Source organism: Wyeomyia smithii, chromosome 3, assembly GCF_029784165.1.
Source record: "Wyeomyia smithii strain HCP4-BCI-WySm-NY-G18 chromosome 3, ASM2978416v1, whole genome shotgun sequence".
Lineage (NCBI taxonomy): Eukaryota > Metazoa > Arthropoda > Insecta > Diptera > Culicidae > Wyeomyia > Wyeomyia smithii.
In genome coordinates this window covers 231,116,695-231,132,596 of record NC_073696.1, presented here as the reverse complement: position 1 = coordinate 231,132,596, position 15,902 = coordinate 231,116,695, and the positions used below count along the sequence as shown (strand labels likewise).

At 44.9% G+C, this 15,902-nt stretch overlaps 1 protein-coding gene across 3 annotated transcripts in view; it reads left to right on the top strand.

Moving 5' to 3' along the window:
• Positions 1-15,378, top strand: part of LOC129726736 (E3 ubiquitin-protein ligase TRIP12) — a 33,011-nt gene extending 17,633 nt beyond the window's left edge. For all 3 annotated transcript variants that reach the window (XM_055683777.1, XM_055683778.1, XM_055683776.1), the window contains exons 2-11: positions 5,129-7,058; positions 7,114-10,518; positions 10,578-10,987; positions 11,039-11,378; positions 11,442-11,803; positions 11,868-12,164; positions 12,228-12,890; positions 12,957-13,145; positions 13,204-13,405; positions 13,469-15,378. In XM_055683777.1, coding sequence (XP_055539752.1) covers positions 5,483-7,058; positions 7,114-10,518; positions 10,578-10,987; positions 11,039-11,378; positions 11,442-11,803; positions 11,868-12,164; positions 12,228-12,890; positions 12,957-13,145; positions 13,204-13,405; positions 13,469-13,932 — 7,908 coding nt within the window. In that variant the 5' untranslated portion in view covers positions 5,129-5,482 and the 3' untranslated portion in view covers positions 13,933-15,378. The remainder of the gene's footprint in view (positions 1-5,128; positions 7,059-7,113; positions 10,519-10,577; positions 10,988-11,038; positions 11,379-11,441; positions 11,804-11,867; positions 12,165-12,227; positions 12,891-12,956; positions 13,146-13,203; positions 13,406-13,468) is intronic.
• The last annotated feature ends 524 nt before the right edge of the window (positions 15,379-15,902 follow it).

Genomic DNA, 15,902 nt, shown 5'->3' with positions numbered 1-15,902 from the left:
TGAAGTAGAATACTTCTCTCACTCACAGCCTCCTCAGCTGGTCTCGAGGTACGATGTTGGCCTAACAAGCCAGTCATCGTAGGTTCGAGTCCTGACTCGGGAGAGACTGTTAGTGTCAGTAGGATCGTAGCGCTAGCCCCGCAATTGTCCTGTACACTTAACGGTTGGCTGCGAAGTCTGTGTATTGTAAACAGAAGGTCAAGTTCCGAATCGGAATGTAGCACCAAGGCTTTGCTTTTTTTCTTTTTACTTCTCTCAGGAAGTTCGGCTACATAGGGATGTGAAATGAAAATCTAAAACCGAAAAAAGTGAAAAATATGTCCAATTTCAAATGCTAATAAATCGGTTGGTATTCGATAGATTTCCTTCGTTCTTGCAGCAATAGATGTACTATTGAAAATAGTCAAGCTTTGTCAAAACGAAAAATTCGACCTCTGTTTGGTCGTAATATGATTGCATCCCAAGCACGGTCGACAGAATCATATACCTTGCAATTTAATACATGCTATTTGGCCTGTATAAGAGCCTGTTTCAGCCGAAGCCGCTCATAATAGTTCTAGACAGCGACAACAGCAGTCGTCCTCCCTTAGCTGCAGCACTAGCAGTGCAGTGGATACCAGCGATAGCGGAAAGCGGCCACAGCTGTGGCGTAGCAATGGATAGCGCACTAGTTGCAGCGGATTCCAGCAACGATAGCAGCTGGGCCAGCTGATGCAGGGACAGTGGATACCAATGGCAGCGTATAGCGGCCACAACTGTGGCATGGCTATGGATAGCGAACTATATGCAGCGGATCTCAGCACTTTAGTGAAATCTCTGTGAAACGTGTGTGAAAGTCTCTGTGCGATAGTGGGCACTAGTAAATGCATTCAATGAAAAGTTGGCTCATTTTGACAACACGTGAGCCGTCTAGTTTTAAGTGTTATATCAGCATTTCATTGATTACTTTATCACAAGGAATACTTTATTCGCCCTGTCAGTGATAACACAAAGATGTGATCGGCATCTTATCCCATACTAAAATGAACAACAAATTGTCCTTTCAGGATGAAATTAAAACTTGATTGAACAGTTAATATTTTTTAATGAGTTAATTCACATTTTTAAATTTGTAAAAGTTATAATCTTTACTTCATCTTCGTGTCTCAAAACGTACTGAATTATCTTTTCCTTCAGTCATGAGCACGACATCCGAAAAAATTTCATCTCAAAATTTAAAAATTGTCGAGCCCCAACCATGACAAGCAACTTACTTTTTTATTGAAAATGGTCAATCCTTGTTGAAGCGCGAAATTCGAGTGATCTGATTAGTCAACGTTTCTAGTAAGAAAAAATAACTGGCACGCAAGCAGCCGGGTTATCTTTCTTGTAAAAGTATTCTACTTCAACCTTGCGGTCGTGGCTTTGCAACCCTCCTGTTATTTCGGAAATACGTTTTTTTGTTCTAAGAGGCCTTGAGAGTGTATAAAAGTCGAGTTGTAACAGTAATTCAGCTGAGTCCGTACGATTTGAGATACACTAAAGTCATTTTAACCGCGTCAACAGCGTAATCCTTTTCGACCGAGCCCACACAATTGTGTAGGTCAAAAATGACGGATAACATAACATAAATCGGAACAATTCCTATATAAAAACACTTGCTTGCTCCGGTTTTTTATTTTTCGTAGCACTAGCGTTGTGAGCAATAAAACAATAAATAGGACGTTCAAAAAGCGAGAGAGAGGGTTTTGTTCAAGTCACCTTCTACCTCACAATTAAATGGGCCCGGTAGGAAAGGAGTGAAAAAAAACCGTTAAAGGAAACCGCGTAAATTCCGGAATCCGCGTGAAAAAAAGGCGTAAATTCCCGAATCCGCGTGAAAAGCAACCGTAGTGTAAATGCATATAAATCCCATCTTACAAATTGCTAAATAAGCTGGCTATTTTGATTATTTTCCACACCCAGAGTAATTTTATAGTGAAATTGTGAATGTAATCCTAAAATAAAAAAAAAAACTTCTAACTTTGAGAAATGAAAGTCTAACTTTGAAATTGTGTTTGTCTGCTCTCAATGTTTTTTTTTATTTTGAACGGTATGATATAGTTAAAAAGAGGTATTTTGTTATGAAAAAGCTGTTACTGCCTTCATTTTTCCAGTTTGAGTTTTAGGGCAACTTTTCTTTTTATTTAATCAACCAGTGTTATTAACATGAATCATGAATCATCGAGTGTCAGGGCAGTAATGCGGAATACTCAAAATTGCAGTCTCATATATTTAATGCAACCTCCCCAGCTGGTCTCGAGGTACAATGGTGGCCTAACAAGCCAGTCGTCGTAGGTTCAAGTCTCGACTCGGGAGAGAATGTTAGTGTCAGTAGGATCGTAGCGCTAGCTCCGCAATTCTCCTGTACACTGAACAGTTGGCTGCGAAGTTTGTGTATAATGAACAGAAGGTCGAGTTCCGCATCGGAATGTAGCACCAAGGCTTTGCTTTGCTTTTATATTTAATATAACACTAACACTTATTTTGCCAATAAAATAAAATCGATTTTATGCTGAATATCTCTCCCCGAAGAACGACCATTGTTTGAAAGTTTGAGTTTTTAAGAAGAACCTCATTTTGTCTGTACTCTCCTGGACCATAGAGTTGATGGGAAAGAGAAATACAAATTTCGATAGCCGAGGCGGTAAACTATTGTGGTGCTTTGAAGAACAAAAACAAAAGCAATACTAACTAAGCACATCAAAATAAAGCATCTCGGTTCCGGTGTCCGTAGAAATTAAATGGTACTTAATTAGGCTTATTTTTATGCTGCTGCTGTTGCCCCGGCAGAGTTCATGAGTTGAATCGTTCTTTGGCCTGCCCCTGATACAACACCCGCTGCGTGGCTGTGTTTGTCCGTGTTATTGAACTGGACAATAACCTTTATTTACATTTGTGTACATTTTATTCCTGTCTCGAGTTTCTCGTCGGATCGAGCGCAGATACGGACGAAACATGAAGTGTGCGGCAAAGGACAAGCGAAAAAATAAAAACTGAATGGAAGCAGAGCCCATCGGAACCTGCTTTGCGGTGTATGTGTGTTGGTATTGATGTGTGGAAGTGTGCGTCTGTACGTGTGCCCATATGTGTGTTAATTATGAGAACGGGTAACAGAAGCCGAAAAAATAACACATCCTGCAGATCGGGAACCGTGACTGGGACCGCTGCTGGAGGTGTGGCACAGACAGCAACAGCATTTAGAAGAAGGGTGCGATCGAGAGGGTTTACTTAAGAAGTTTAAGCTGCTTTCGAGTGTATGACCTGCAAGGTTTCCTCTTTACGTCGGTTTCGTCTGTGTTTTCCAGCATGTTTTTCCCGATTTATTTACTGCCATCAATTTTATGGCGCATAAGGAATCAAAACCTGTTGGTTGGTGATACATAGTATATAAAGAGAATCGACGACTGGTTATTCGAGAAAACAGTTTTTGTGCGATCCACTCGATTTCGACTATCGATTAAGGTAGGAATGCGTTGTTCCGGTTTTATGGAAAAACAAATCTTACGATCGCAGAGATGTTCTCCAGTGACCTTGAAGATACGGAAACGCAACTTCAGCAATGCCGAATGCTATTACGTCTCAACTCTATCTACATACCAGAGGAGCGGCAATATAACAAGACAATGAAGCACACCTCATGTTTTTTGACTGCTCGGAACGGTTGAGAATTCTACATGGCATTGAAACTTATCTGCATAGACAGCGCGCAGTTTTAAATTGGAATACGTTTACTTTGGCGTACAGCTAAATAAACAAAATCTTGATTTATGTGTTCCATACGAGGAATTTCAAGCCAATCAACTCAACCAAAATTCTTTAACGGGAACACCGTGAAATTTCGCATACTCTCATTTCGAAGTTGCCACCAAATTCACAAAGTTTCACTAAAATCTGAGAGGTTGCTCATTTCGTCACATTTTCGTCACGAGTCCGTGTACATACATAGGATATCAAGTCCATCGTCCATGCAGCAGGGATCAGACGTGCGATCATGTTAAACCTGTTTCCTTGCCGGCATAATTTGTTGCTACCAGGTCTGTGTCTGGCTTATGTATCTATTTCGGATGTTTCTCCGTCAGTCGGGATTTGCCTTTTGCCTTGCTTATTCGTCTTTACACCCATGGTCCGGTTTCAGTTAAGGTCGACTTTTCTGCATGGTAAACCGAAATCGAACAACACACAACACAGGTATCACCTCCACAACACCATCAACGAACGACCCTGAAGACGTGCCTACTCAAAAGGTTTACCGTCGTAACATCTGCTTGGTTGTGGCCCCCTTTGCTGTGCCATTCTTTCCTGCACTTCCTTCGCTTTATTATGCTATGCTCCTCGCTCCTAATCACTTACCGTATTTACAACGAGAAACATAACAATAACAACAGCAGCATCATTGATTCCGAACTAGGCAAGTCGTACCTTCTTGGTGCTGTTATTTTTCAAAGTGTGTGTATGTAACAGCGCAACATACAACAAAAAAATGACGACTTGAAGTTGAATCTTGGCGATCAGCTGTTTCCTCGCCCGTTCGTTCCGTTTAGTTGTATTTTGCGGGTGTTGAGCAGCGTGCCTGTATGCGTGTACTCACCCCCCGTTTGTACACATCAGTCCGAACGACCGTCATACACAACAGTTAGCAACCAGTCGGTATATATAATACACGCGAATCAACATTAATGCTTCCTGCTGGGGGCCGCTAAATAAGAGAAACCCTTGAAATGTGTGCGCCGCACACGGTGTGGGAAAATCGAATTATGGGAAATCAAGTCGGTATACAGGCAAGCTTTCCTTGTGTTGGAGTTTTCCTTGTGAACGCGCAAATGCGGGCCGGTTGTGTTTCTATGGATCTTCGTAAAGCCAGCCAGGTCAGACTTTGTCGAACAGAGTGCGAATTGGGTCAATCCAATCCGGTAATCGCTGTGGTTTCCAATGCAATCAAGTAGGCCTGTGGTGGAAGTGACAACAGTAATTGTTTATGTTTCAAGCTTTTTCTGCAAATTATAATTTTCTCCGAAACATGCTCGCTTTTGTACACCAACTTTAATTATATTTGAAAAAGATTGCAAATTAATTTTGATCCTGTATGTTTCTGCTGATTGCTTTTCAGATAATCGTGTAACTTTAGAGCAGAGTAGAGAGTAGAGAGAGAGAAAAACCAGTTCTAATTATAGCAAGCGAAGGAAATCATCGTCGTTGAGCTTCGCAGTTCCCTCATCAAAGCAGTATCATCAGTGCGCATCATTGGCGTAGACATCTATCTCGTGTAAATACGATAAAAAAGACAAAAAAAATTGCAGCGTGTGCAAAACCCCGACAGTCACACACACGACCTACCAACCTGACGCATATAAAACGCAATATATGTACATAGTTTGGCCAGCAGCCACCCGACGCCAGCGAAACGCCAAAATCCGACGGGTATGCAATTGAATGGACACAAGGAGACACCAAAGTGTCGTCTATGGCCGAATCCGTTGGTAAGCAAGTGCTCTCTGCAGTGACGGAGGGGCATCATCATCACCAACAACAACAGCAGCAGCAGTATAACCACCACCACCAAAATCATCGAAGTTTCCTTCTGCAGCAATCAGCAGTAGCAGCGGAAAGTGTTAGCCGCGGTAGCCATAGCGGTAGCGGAAGGTCTAGAGCCAGAATTTCACAAAAGCAAACAATCAAGCAAAACAAACAGCAGCAAAAGTCGCGTACAATCTGTAACAATCAAACTACTACGACTAGGGATTCTCGACAGACTAGCAGTAGCCGGAAGAGAAAGTACGAAGAAGAACTAGAAGACAATTTTGGGTGCGGTAGCGGTCACGCACTGGTAAGAGATCAGCACAGTTCGACACCCTCGCCAATAGCTTTTCGTACACGTTCGCGTACAGTTTCCAAAGAAATTCAGCTTTTCGGCAGCGCCGGATGCAGCAAAGCTTCAAACCCTCCAGCAGACATCCGTAACAGACAGCAGAAGTTAGCCGTTAATGAGAGTGCGAAAAGCTCTGCCAGATCGACTTTGATTGCTTCACCTAGTGCGTCAACCCTTTCCTGTGCATCATCTCTGCTATCGACGATTTCCGTCAGTTCGTCATTATCTTCATTTACAGGAGCAATCGCGTCTTGTTCGACTCCATCGAGACAAGTCGGCAGACTACAGGATCATCTAGATTTCGAACACAGCAGCGCCAGTAGTAGCAGTCGTGGAGGTAGCATTAGTTCTATCGCTTCTTCATCGCATTCGATTGGAAAATCTAAACGCAAGAAGACCAGCGGGGACTCTAAACTATCAAAGAAAGTAGCAGAGCGTTTATTCAAGCAAGAGCCAGCCTTTGACGAGTACAAACCCTCTGGTAGAAGCAGCTTTAGGAAGAGTACCCAGCCAAGTAATACGGTGGAAGAGGGACGTAATCTACGTTCTCATCATCACCATCAGACGGAGGCAGGGTTAGCACACGTAGTGGTAGTATCGTCGGCAACAGTACCGAAAAAGCGACAGAAAGTGGGGGACCAACATCCGGACAGTACGGGCAGCAGCCATAAAGCCCCGAACCTGGGGGCACGTCTAGCCCGTAGCAGCGGAGGTAGGGAGCCCCATCATCAACAGCAGCAGCATCATTCCGGTAGTCATCTCGGTAGTGCCAGTAGTGGTAGTAGCGGTGGTGGTAGTGGTCACACTAGTAGCATTCAGGGGCACCTACCTAGCGGCCTGCTTAGACGTAGTTCTCGTGGAAAAAGTTCTCATCAATCCGCAACAACGGGTTCTTGTGTCAGCTCGAATACCGCTAATCCCAGCCAGAACCACCAACAACAGCAGCATCCACAATCGTCCCACTCGTCGCGATCGGGCAGCCATCGTGGTGGTAGTTCCGGTAGCACTTCGGCCAACAATCACGCCGCGGCTGGAACTTCCGGTACTACTGCCAAAGGCTCGTCCTACAAAGGCGCCTCTTCCTCGTTGGTAGTGGTTAACAATAACAATTCCAACCTGTTCGGAACCGTGGCCAGCGCAAGTGGATACGATCCAACTATTGCAGTTCCAGGTAAGTCCCATAAAATCAAGTTTATTTCTTTCGCTTACTTTCCACTTTCATATAGGACCATCGAACACAGCAATGGCCAATGATGGCACTCGCGGCAGTAGCAGCAACAACAACAGCGATCATCAGCAACAGCATCACCACCAGCAAAGCATACCTGGTTCGTCACATCCGTTCATAAAACTGCACAAGGCAACCAGTCTGGGATCGTCAGCGGCCAGCTCTTCTACGGCACCCATCGACGTCAACATGATAAACGTTGCCAATGCCAGTGCTTCCGCGGCAGCCGGTACTGCTTCGAACTCCGCCAGCATGGCGGCCACCACTGTTGTCCCACATCCGGATTCCGAAAGTGATGACAGTGAAGTTGGTCGACTTCAAGCGCTACTGGAGGCACGCGGTCTTCCACCACATTTGTTCGGAGCACTGGGTCCACGGATGCATCATCTCCTGCACCGTACGATGGGCGCCAACAGTAGTTCTAAAGCACAACAACTGCTCCAGGGACTGCAGTGTCAAGATGAAAGCCAACAATTGCAGGCGGCAATTGAAATGTGCCAAATGTTGGTGATGGGTAACGAAGATACATTGGCCGGTTTTCCGATCAAGCAGGTCGTACCTGCGTTGATCACCCTTCTGCGTATGGAACACAACTTTGACATCATGAACAATGCTTGCCGTGCACTAGCATACATGCTGGAAGCACTACCACGGTCTTCGGGAACGGTGGTTGATGCTATTCCGGCTTTCCTAGAGAAATTGCAAGTCATTCAGTGCATGGATGTGGCCGAACAGAGTCTGACGGCTTTGGAAATTCTCTCGCGACGTCACAACAAGAGTATTCTGCAAGCAAACGGTGTTTCCGCTTGTCTGACCTATCTGGATTTCTTCTCGATAAATGCTCAACGAGCAGCCTTGGCAATCACGGCCAACTGCTGTCTAAATCTGCACACGGAGGAGTTCCACTTTGTGAAGGAATCACTTCCGCTGTTGGCTAGATTACTAGCACAACATGACAAAAAAAGTGTCGAAAGTATATGCACAGCATTCTACCGGCTGGTTGATAGTTTCCAGCACGATCCAACTATTCTGCAGGAAATCGCCAGTATGGAACTGCTAAAGAACTGCCAGCAATTACTAGTGGTTACACCTTCGGTGTTAAACTCGGGAACATTTACCAACGTCGTTCGGATGCTCAGCGTTATGTGTGCCAACTGTCCGGATTTGGCCATAACCCTTCTGAAAAACGATATCGCTTCAACGCTGCTCTACTTGCTTACCGGATCAGCTGATCCTGTTACGGCTGATGTCGAGTTGGTACCACGAAGCCCATCGGAACTGTTGGAAATCACCTGCTTGATAGGAGAACTTATGCCACGATTGCCGACGGATGGTATTTTTGCGGTTGATTCACTTCTGGAACGTACTCAGGCCAATGTACAAGACGCGGTTCAATGGCAATGGAAAGACGACCGAGGCGTGTGGCGTCCGTATTCGTCGATCGATTCGCGAATGATTGAAGCTGCACATTTAAATTCGGATGATGAAATCAGTCTAAGCACACTGGGGCGCACCTACACCATCGATTTCCACTCGATGCAGCAGATCAACGAGGATACTGGTACAACCAGGGCTGTTCAACGGAAGATTAACCACACACTGCTGGCTCAACAGCAAGGCACAATGATTATTACTGCTGGACCAATGACACTATCAAGTGTCACTTCGAACGAAACTGGCGAGCCTTCGCTTGTCGCTGGAACAAGCCCCGGTGGTACCGGTTGTGTTAATCTAGCAGCGCGTCCGCCAAATGCGACTCGTGACGCGCGAATAGCTTGCTTGAAAGAAGAACGAGGTTTAGCAGCTGAATTTATTAAAAACCTTTTCTCGGTTCTATATGAAGTGTACAGTTCTTCGGCAGGACCATCCGTTCGGTACAAGTGTCTGCGGGCTCTGCTCCGAATGGTCTATTTTGCCAATGGTGATCTGCTGCGCGATGTGCTGAAAAATCAACTAGTATCCTCACACATTGCAGGGATGATGGCTTCTAACGATCTCAGAATTGTGGTCGGAGCACTGCAAATGGCGGAAATTTTAATGCAAAAACTTCCTGAAGTGTTCGGAATGCACTTCCGCCGGGAAGGGGTAATGCATCAAATCAATCAACTGACGGATCCATCAATTCCGATATGTGCCGCTCCATCCCCGAAATCAGGCACACAGAGTGCTCCCTCTTCGGCCACTATTCATCCACATAATACGTTCGATTTTGACAGTGCCATTGCCTCAAGTTCAAAAACCAGCTCCCAGGCTATTGCAATCGTTGGTGGGGCTGGTCCCCACGTCAAGAACCTCAACTCCGCTATGATGGTGGCCAGTAAAATAAGCATGTCGATGCCTTCGACTAGTTCTACCCTGTTGCACTCGCCAACAAATGCCAACCTTCCTGGCACATCCGGTAGTTTTACAGCAATCAATTTAAATGCATCTAACAAAGCGCTGCACCACAATCACCACCACCATCAACAGCAGCAGCCACAATTGACTACCAGTACTTTACACTTGGAATCGCTTGCCACAAACATGCAATCCAACATCCCAGGAGCGATTGCAGCCCCTAATAATGGAAACATTTTGCTGAATGCTATCTACAGCTCAGCTATTCCAATCAACCAGCAGCCATCGCATCTTCATCATCAGCAACCGGAAGCTGGCTCTAGCAAACAAACACACTTATATCAGGCGCACCATTTCCCGGATACGTTTGCGTACAACGCAGAGCAGGGAATCCTTACATCTCCACTTTCAGTAGCGTCCGGTACGGGAGCCACGCTTGTAGCTACCACCGTAGCTGCTTCACATCACGACACCCGATCTCACAGTCCTGGTCAGCTGAAAGTGTCCGATATCCTGAAGCGCAAGGTTCCACCGAAACGGAAATCTCAAAGCAGCTCCAAATCAAAATCCCGCCACGATGAGGCTGGAAATTCTCAGGCAACAAATGCGACTCATGCTGCTGCGTTGCCCAGTGGGTCTGCCGTGGCTGGAACATCGACGTCATCGTCAACCACATCGTCGGTGATGCAGGAGCTTATCAACAAGGCGACCACATTGGGATCGTCCTCCGGTAGGAACACACCATCGTCCAGTTCTCGTTCGCGCTTTTCTGGTGCTTCTTCGAAAACCACTTCCTTCCTGGCGTCACTTAATCCGGCACGCTGGGGTCGACAGTCGTCGTCCTCTTCGTCACACCATTCTGGAACCGCTTACGGCAAAGACGGATCAAATGCACTGGCCAAAAGCCAATCGAATTCTAATCTGATTGCTGCTGGAAATCGCGAAAAAGCTCGCCAATGGATTCGCGAACAGTCGATCAGCTTCGTGAATCGATACTCGACGGATAGTGTTGGTGTTGGCGGCGGTTTGCAGCATCCGGCATGTTCAATTTTGGCACGCTTGACGGGTATGTTAGGTTTGGATGGGTCTCGAATTTTCGCTAATGATTTTTTTTAATTTGTGCAGGTGCTATTCAGAAATTGGATGGCAATCATAATGATTGTCTGACTGCTCTCAAAGAGCTTCGAGACATTCTGATTCAGAGCGACATATCACCATTCGAGGTGAACCATTCGGGATTGATTCGCGCAATGTTGAGCTATATGGCGGATGACGGGAATCAGCAGCTGGTCGAGCGATCGGATCGATTGCGCATGTTCCTGCACGTGTTTGCCAATTTGCCGCTGGATGCGGCATATTACACTAGTGTTGCACCGTCGATCAATAGTGCACCGTTCAGTGCATTCGTAGCCAAGCTGAACGGATGTGTTACCCAGCTGGAGCAGTTTCCGGTCAAAGTACACGACTTTCCCGCCGGCGTTGGTGGCCGTTCGAACACAAGTGCTCTTAAATTCTTCAACACTCATCAGCTGAAGGTGAGTTTTTTCTCAAACGCTACAACATTATAATCAACGTAATATTTTTAGTGCAACCTTCAACGTCACCCGGAGTGTACGAATCTCCGTCAATGGAAAGGCGGTACTGTTAAAATCGATCCATTAGCACTGGTGCAGGCGATCGAACGCTATCTTGTGGTCCGCGGCTATGGTGGCATTAGAGTTGATAGTGAGGAGGACTCGGAAGAGGATATCGATAACATCGATGCCGCTGCAATGATATCGATGGGCGGTTTGAAGCATAAGTTGCAATTCCTAATCGGAGAGCACGTTCTGCCATACAATATGACGGTCTATCAAGCCATCCGTCAGTATTCACCGCTTGTTAATGACCAATCAGAGACCGATACGGACACCGAGACCCCAATTGGTGAGTTGTTATTGGAATCCTATGCGAAAGAGTATGGAATTAACATAGTACATTTATTCACAGGAAGCGCTAGTATTTGGGTACAACAGCACACCATCTACTACCGTCCGGTAGAAGAGGATCCCAGCGGAACATCCAAAAGCGGTACATCCAGTTCGTCAAGAAAAAACAGCAAAAATTCGCAATCAAAAATAATGCGGCGGAAACCAGAGTTCTGGATCGACGGTGTCGCTCCAGCAGCTGTTTCTTCGCTAACGCCGTTTTTGACGTCGAAATTACCTGAAGTTGTCACGGTACAAGATGCTTCACTAGACGCGCTTTGCATGTTGCGAATCATAAACGCACTCAACCGTCATTGGGCCACGCTGTACTTTTCCGTGCCTCAAACGCACATTGTTCCACAAACAGAGTTTATACACTCCAAGGTTATTTTTTTGTATTGAGATATAGCAAACAATGTAATTAAATGTTATATGTTTTACCTTACAGATTGCTGCCAAGGCCAGTCGCCAGCTACAGGATCCGCTGGTCATAATGACCGGCAATCTGCCCCAGTGGTTGCAGCAGATTGCAGCCGCATGTCCATTCCTGTTCCCGTTCGAAACACGCCATCTTCTGTTTTACGCCGTTTCCTTCGACCGTGACCGGGCGCTGCAGCGTCTACTCGATACGACACCGGATCTGAACTCCGCAGATACCAGCGAGCGCGTTACACCCCGCTTGGATCGGCGCAAACGTGCCATATCACGTGAGGACATTTTGAAGCAGGCAGAATCAATCTTCCAGGTTCGTATATTATAATTGGATATTCTACGGTACGGGGGTTTGCATTGCTTGTTCCTTTTTTAGGACTTTGGTCACTCGAAGGCCCTCTTGGAGATTCAATACGAAAATGAAGTCGGCACCGGTCTGGGGCCAACACTGGAGTTCTACGCACTGGTTTCGACGGAACTACAACGCTGTGATCTAGGATTATGGAATGACAGTGATAGTTACAAAAATAACAACCAACAAACGAGTTCTATCACGGATAATATAGTTAAATCGTCATTAAATCAGATCGACGATGATACAACTACCACGACTAATACGACGACTGCCACCTATAACAGCAGTTCAACAGTGGGCACGAATCGATCGTCACTATCGCCGACGGTAACGCATCAGCAGGACAGCGACCACAATGTAAGCGACGGCAGCTTCGTGATAAGCAATGATAACTCACTCAATATGCTGATCGAACAGTCGGACAATCTGCTGATCAACAATCCCCAGCAAGCGGAGATGGAAAATAATCATACACCTCCGCCAGCGAATCATCAGCAGCAACACTCGCTGATATCGCCAACGTCCGCCGGGAGCAGTGCCAGCGTATCGTACGTCAATGCGCCGCACGGATTGTTTCCGATTCCACTTAGCAAAACGGCGAAAACTTCGCAGATCTCACGCTCAAAGTACAAGTTCAAATTCTTAGGCAAATTTATGGCAAAAGCTGTGATGGATAGTAGAATGGTAAGTACCTAACCGAAGGAACTCACTTGACCTTCATGTATTAATCTTTATTTTTCAATTCAACAGCTCGATTTACCCTACTCGATACCATTCTACCGGTGGTTACTGGCCGAAGAAAACTCGCTTGGCTTACCCGATCTGGGCACAGTTGCCCCAGAAGTGCAGGGAACTTTACTGCGACTGAACGAGATTGTCAAGCAACGCGACCAGGTGCAACTCGATCTCAGCCTCGATGCAATGGAAAAGACTGAAAAGGTAATGGCGTGGTTTTGGTTTGATAAAGTATTATTTATTTAACGATTCTTTTCCACAGATTGAATCGCTCGATCTGGACGGATGCCCGATTGCTGACCTCGGGCTGGACTTTGTTCTGCCCGGGCATCCCAATATCGAACTGCGTCGCGGTGGACGCGATATGCCAGTCACCATTCATAATCTGCACCAGTACATTGCGCTGGTGACGCACTGGTTCTTGCAGGAGGGTGTTTCGCGACAGTTTGAAGCACTGAGAGAAGGTATGCTAGAGTTGTTTAACTTGTAGAGAGGTTTTAGTGTAAAAACTCATTTCATCCAACCAGGATTCGACTCAGTGTTTCCAGTAAGCCGACTGCGGATGTTCTATCCGGAAGAGATGGAAAACGTTTTTTGCGGCTCGGGGCTTGGTAGTGCATCCCACGTCCGCTGGGACGTTCGCATGTTGGCTGAATGCTGCCGGACGGATCACGGTTTCACACAGGACTCGCAGGCCATTCAATTCTTCTACGACATTTTAAGCACTTACGGCCGGGAAGAGCAGCGACTATTTCTGCAGTTCGTGACCGGCAGTCCGCGTTTGCCGACCGGCGGTTTCAAGGCACTCACGCCACCTCTGACAATAGTACGCAAAAAGATGGACGGTAACCAAGATCCGGACGAATATCTGCCCTCAGTGATGACCTGCGTCAACTATCTCAAACTGCCGGAGTACTCGAGTCGGGAAACGATGCGACAGAAGCTAAAGCTGGCGGCTAGTGAAGGCAGTATGAGTTTCCATCTATCCTAAGCGGACAATCGGGAGAGAACCTGTGCCGGTAGGGGAGAAGAAAGAGTGCGTTTGATGCTAGTCGCAGTGCGTATTTTTTTCGTTTTTGTTTATCCATAATTTAACCCGAATTCGATGATCATTCGATCAGTGTTCCGTGAAAAACTATTCGTTGGGGTCGCTGTGTTTTATAGCACACACTTGCACTAACCGAAATGCGCAATACCGTTTGTTTTAACCAAATAAAACTAGTGAAGTGAATCCATATTGAACGCGAATGTGTAAATAGAGAGGAGAAAAGTTTTGTTGCAAAGCCTGAAAATCTTGATTTTTGATGAGGACACAATTCCTCCCGGTTATTTTCGATTATAATTCTTCAATCTTAACTATGGCGACTGTTTCGACTCAGACGGGTAATGATTGTAACGAGAGGATAAGAGAACAATGCGATGTCCCACCGGTAGAGCAGAAATTCATAATTTTCTTAGATTATATTTTTCTTTGCGCGATTATCAGGCTGTTTATATTTTGTTTGTTTTTACCTATTACAAATTAAAAAATTTCTCTTTAGTTCTAGTTCTATTTTTGTTAAGGGAGTGTGGCACAGATAAGAGGTGCGCGGTAGGAGCATAGAGATGCCACAGTGCAATGTAAAAAAACTAATAAATAAAAATACTATCATATGGCTCAGACCCCTTTCACTTTCTTCTCCCTTCAGTAGCTAAGCTGTCAAACAAATAATGGTAATGTTGGAGAATGAAAATTTCCTGTGTCACAACGACACGGGGCTGATTGTTTTGTTTCTCCGTACCTTTAGCTTTCCTTCAACTCTACCCTAATTAATCGCAAAGTATAATGCATGAATGTTGTCGGCCAGACATGCAATTGGTCATCCGAACTAAAGCTATAAATGAACGTGGAATAATATCCACAGCAAATATCAATAAACAATCGCGAATAAAAGGAAGGTCAAGCGATAGTTTTGAGCATATAAAAGTGTGTATTATATTTTGTTTTATTTCTTCTGGACAAACCACGCGAATCAATACCAACAGAAATTGTAGTAAAATATTGGCAAACTGAAATCAGAACAAATTTATCTTATAAACTGTGTCGTAAATAAAATAACAAAAATCAAGCAGATAGAGCAAGCATTAATTGTAACAGACAGAATAAACAATGGGCAGTGTTGGTAGGCAAGTGAGAACGTTACAACAGTAACGTGCGTGTGTGCGTGAATGTGATTGCAGCTCTCAGACCCACACAAAGCAGAAGCGCTGCCGACGATTTGAAGCACATCAAATCTCTCATATAAGTTTGAACCTGTTGTGGCTGTCACACACTAGGTTTGCTTGGTTGATGCGTTGTGGCAGTGATTGTGGCGAGGCGTGTATTTGAGAGCAACATTGAATATACGATAAGCGTAACGATAATGATAACAATAATAATCATAAATTAATTGAAATAGCAGCAGTGTTGAGTTATTCGAGATGGGCGAAAGAAATTCCAATCCACTGAGATTAGACTTTGTCGATCATTACATTTACATCGTTTTTGTATTGGCGTATCGGTGAATCAATTGAAAACCAGAACCTATAATGAAGCCACTTCTAACGCAGGGCATACATTCAAAAATCAACTTGCAAACTTATCATCTTCAACACAGCGTACGATTCAGTAAAGTGTAACGGGTTGTGTATAATTATGTTCGAAGGCGGAGCTTTTTAAGCCATCTCGTAGTACTACTACTAGCTACTCGTCCACTCGGGGGAGGAGATAATGATAATGTCCACGTGAATACTATCTCTTCAAAAAAAAAAAAAAATCTGCAAAAAATACATTAACTTATAATAAAAATCCTACAGTTATTCTGGTTTTAGAGTGGTTGTCAACTTTAATACTTATTTTATTTTATTTTTTTCAATATAAATTTGGAATTATTTTGTTTGTGGTCTCTTCGTTCTTTTTAAATAATGTATAAATTTTTGTTT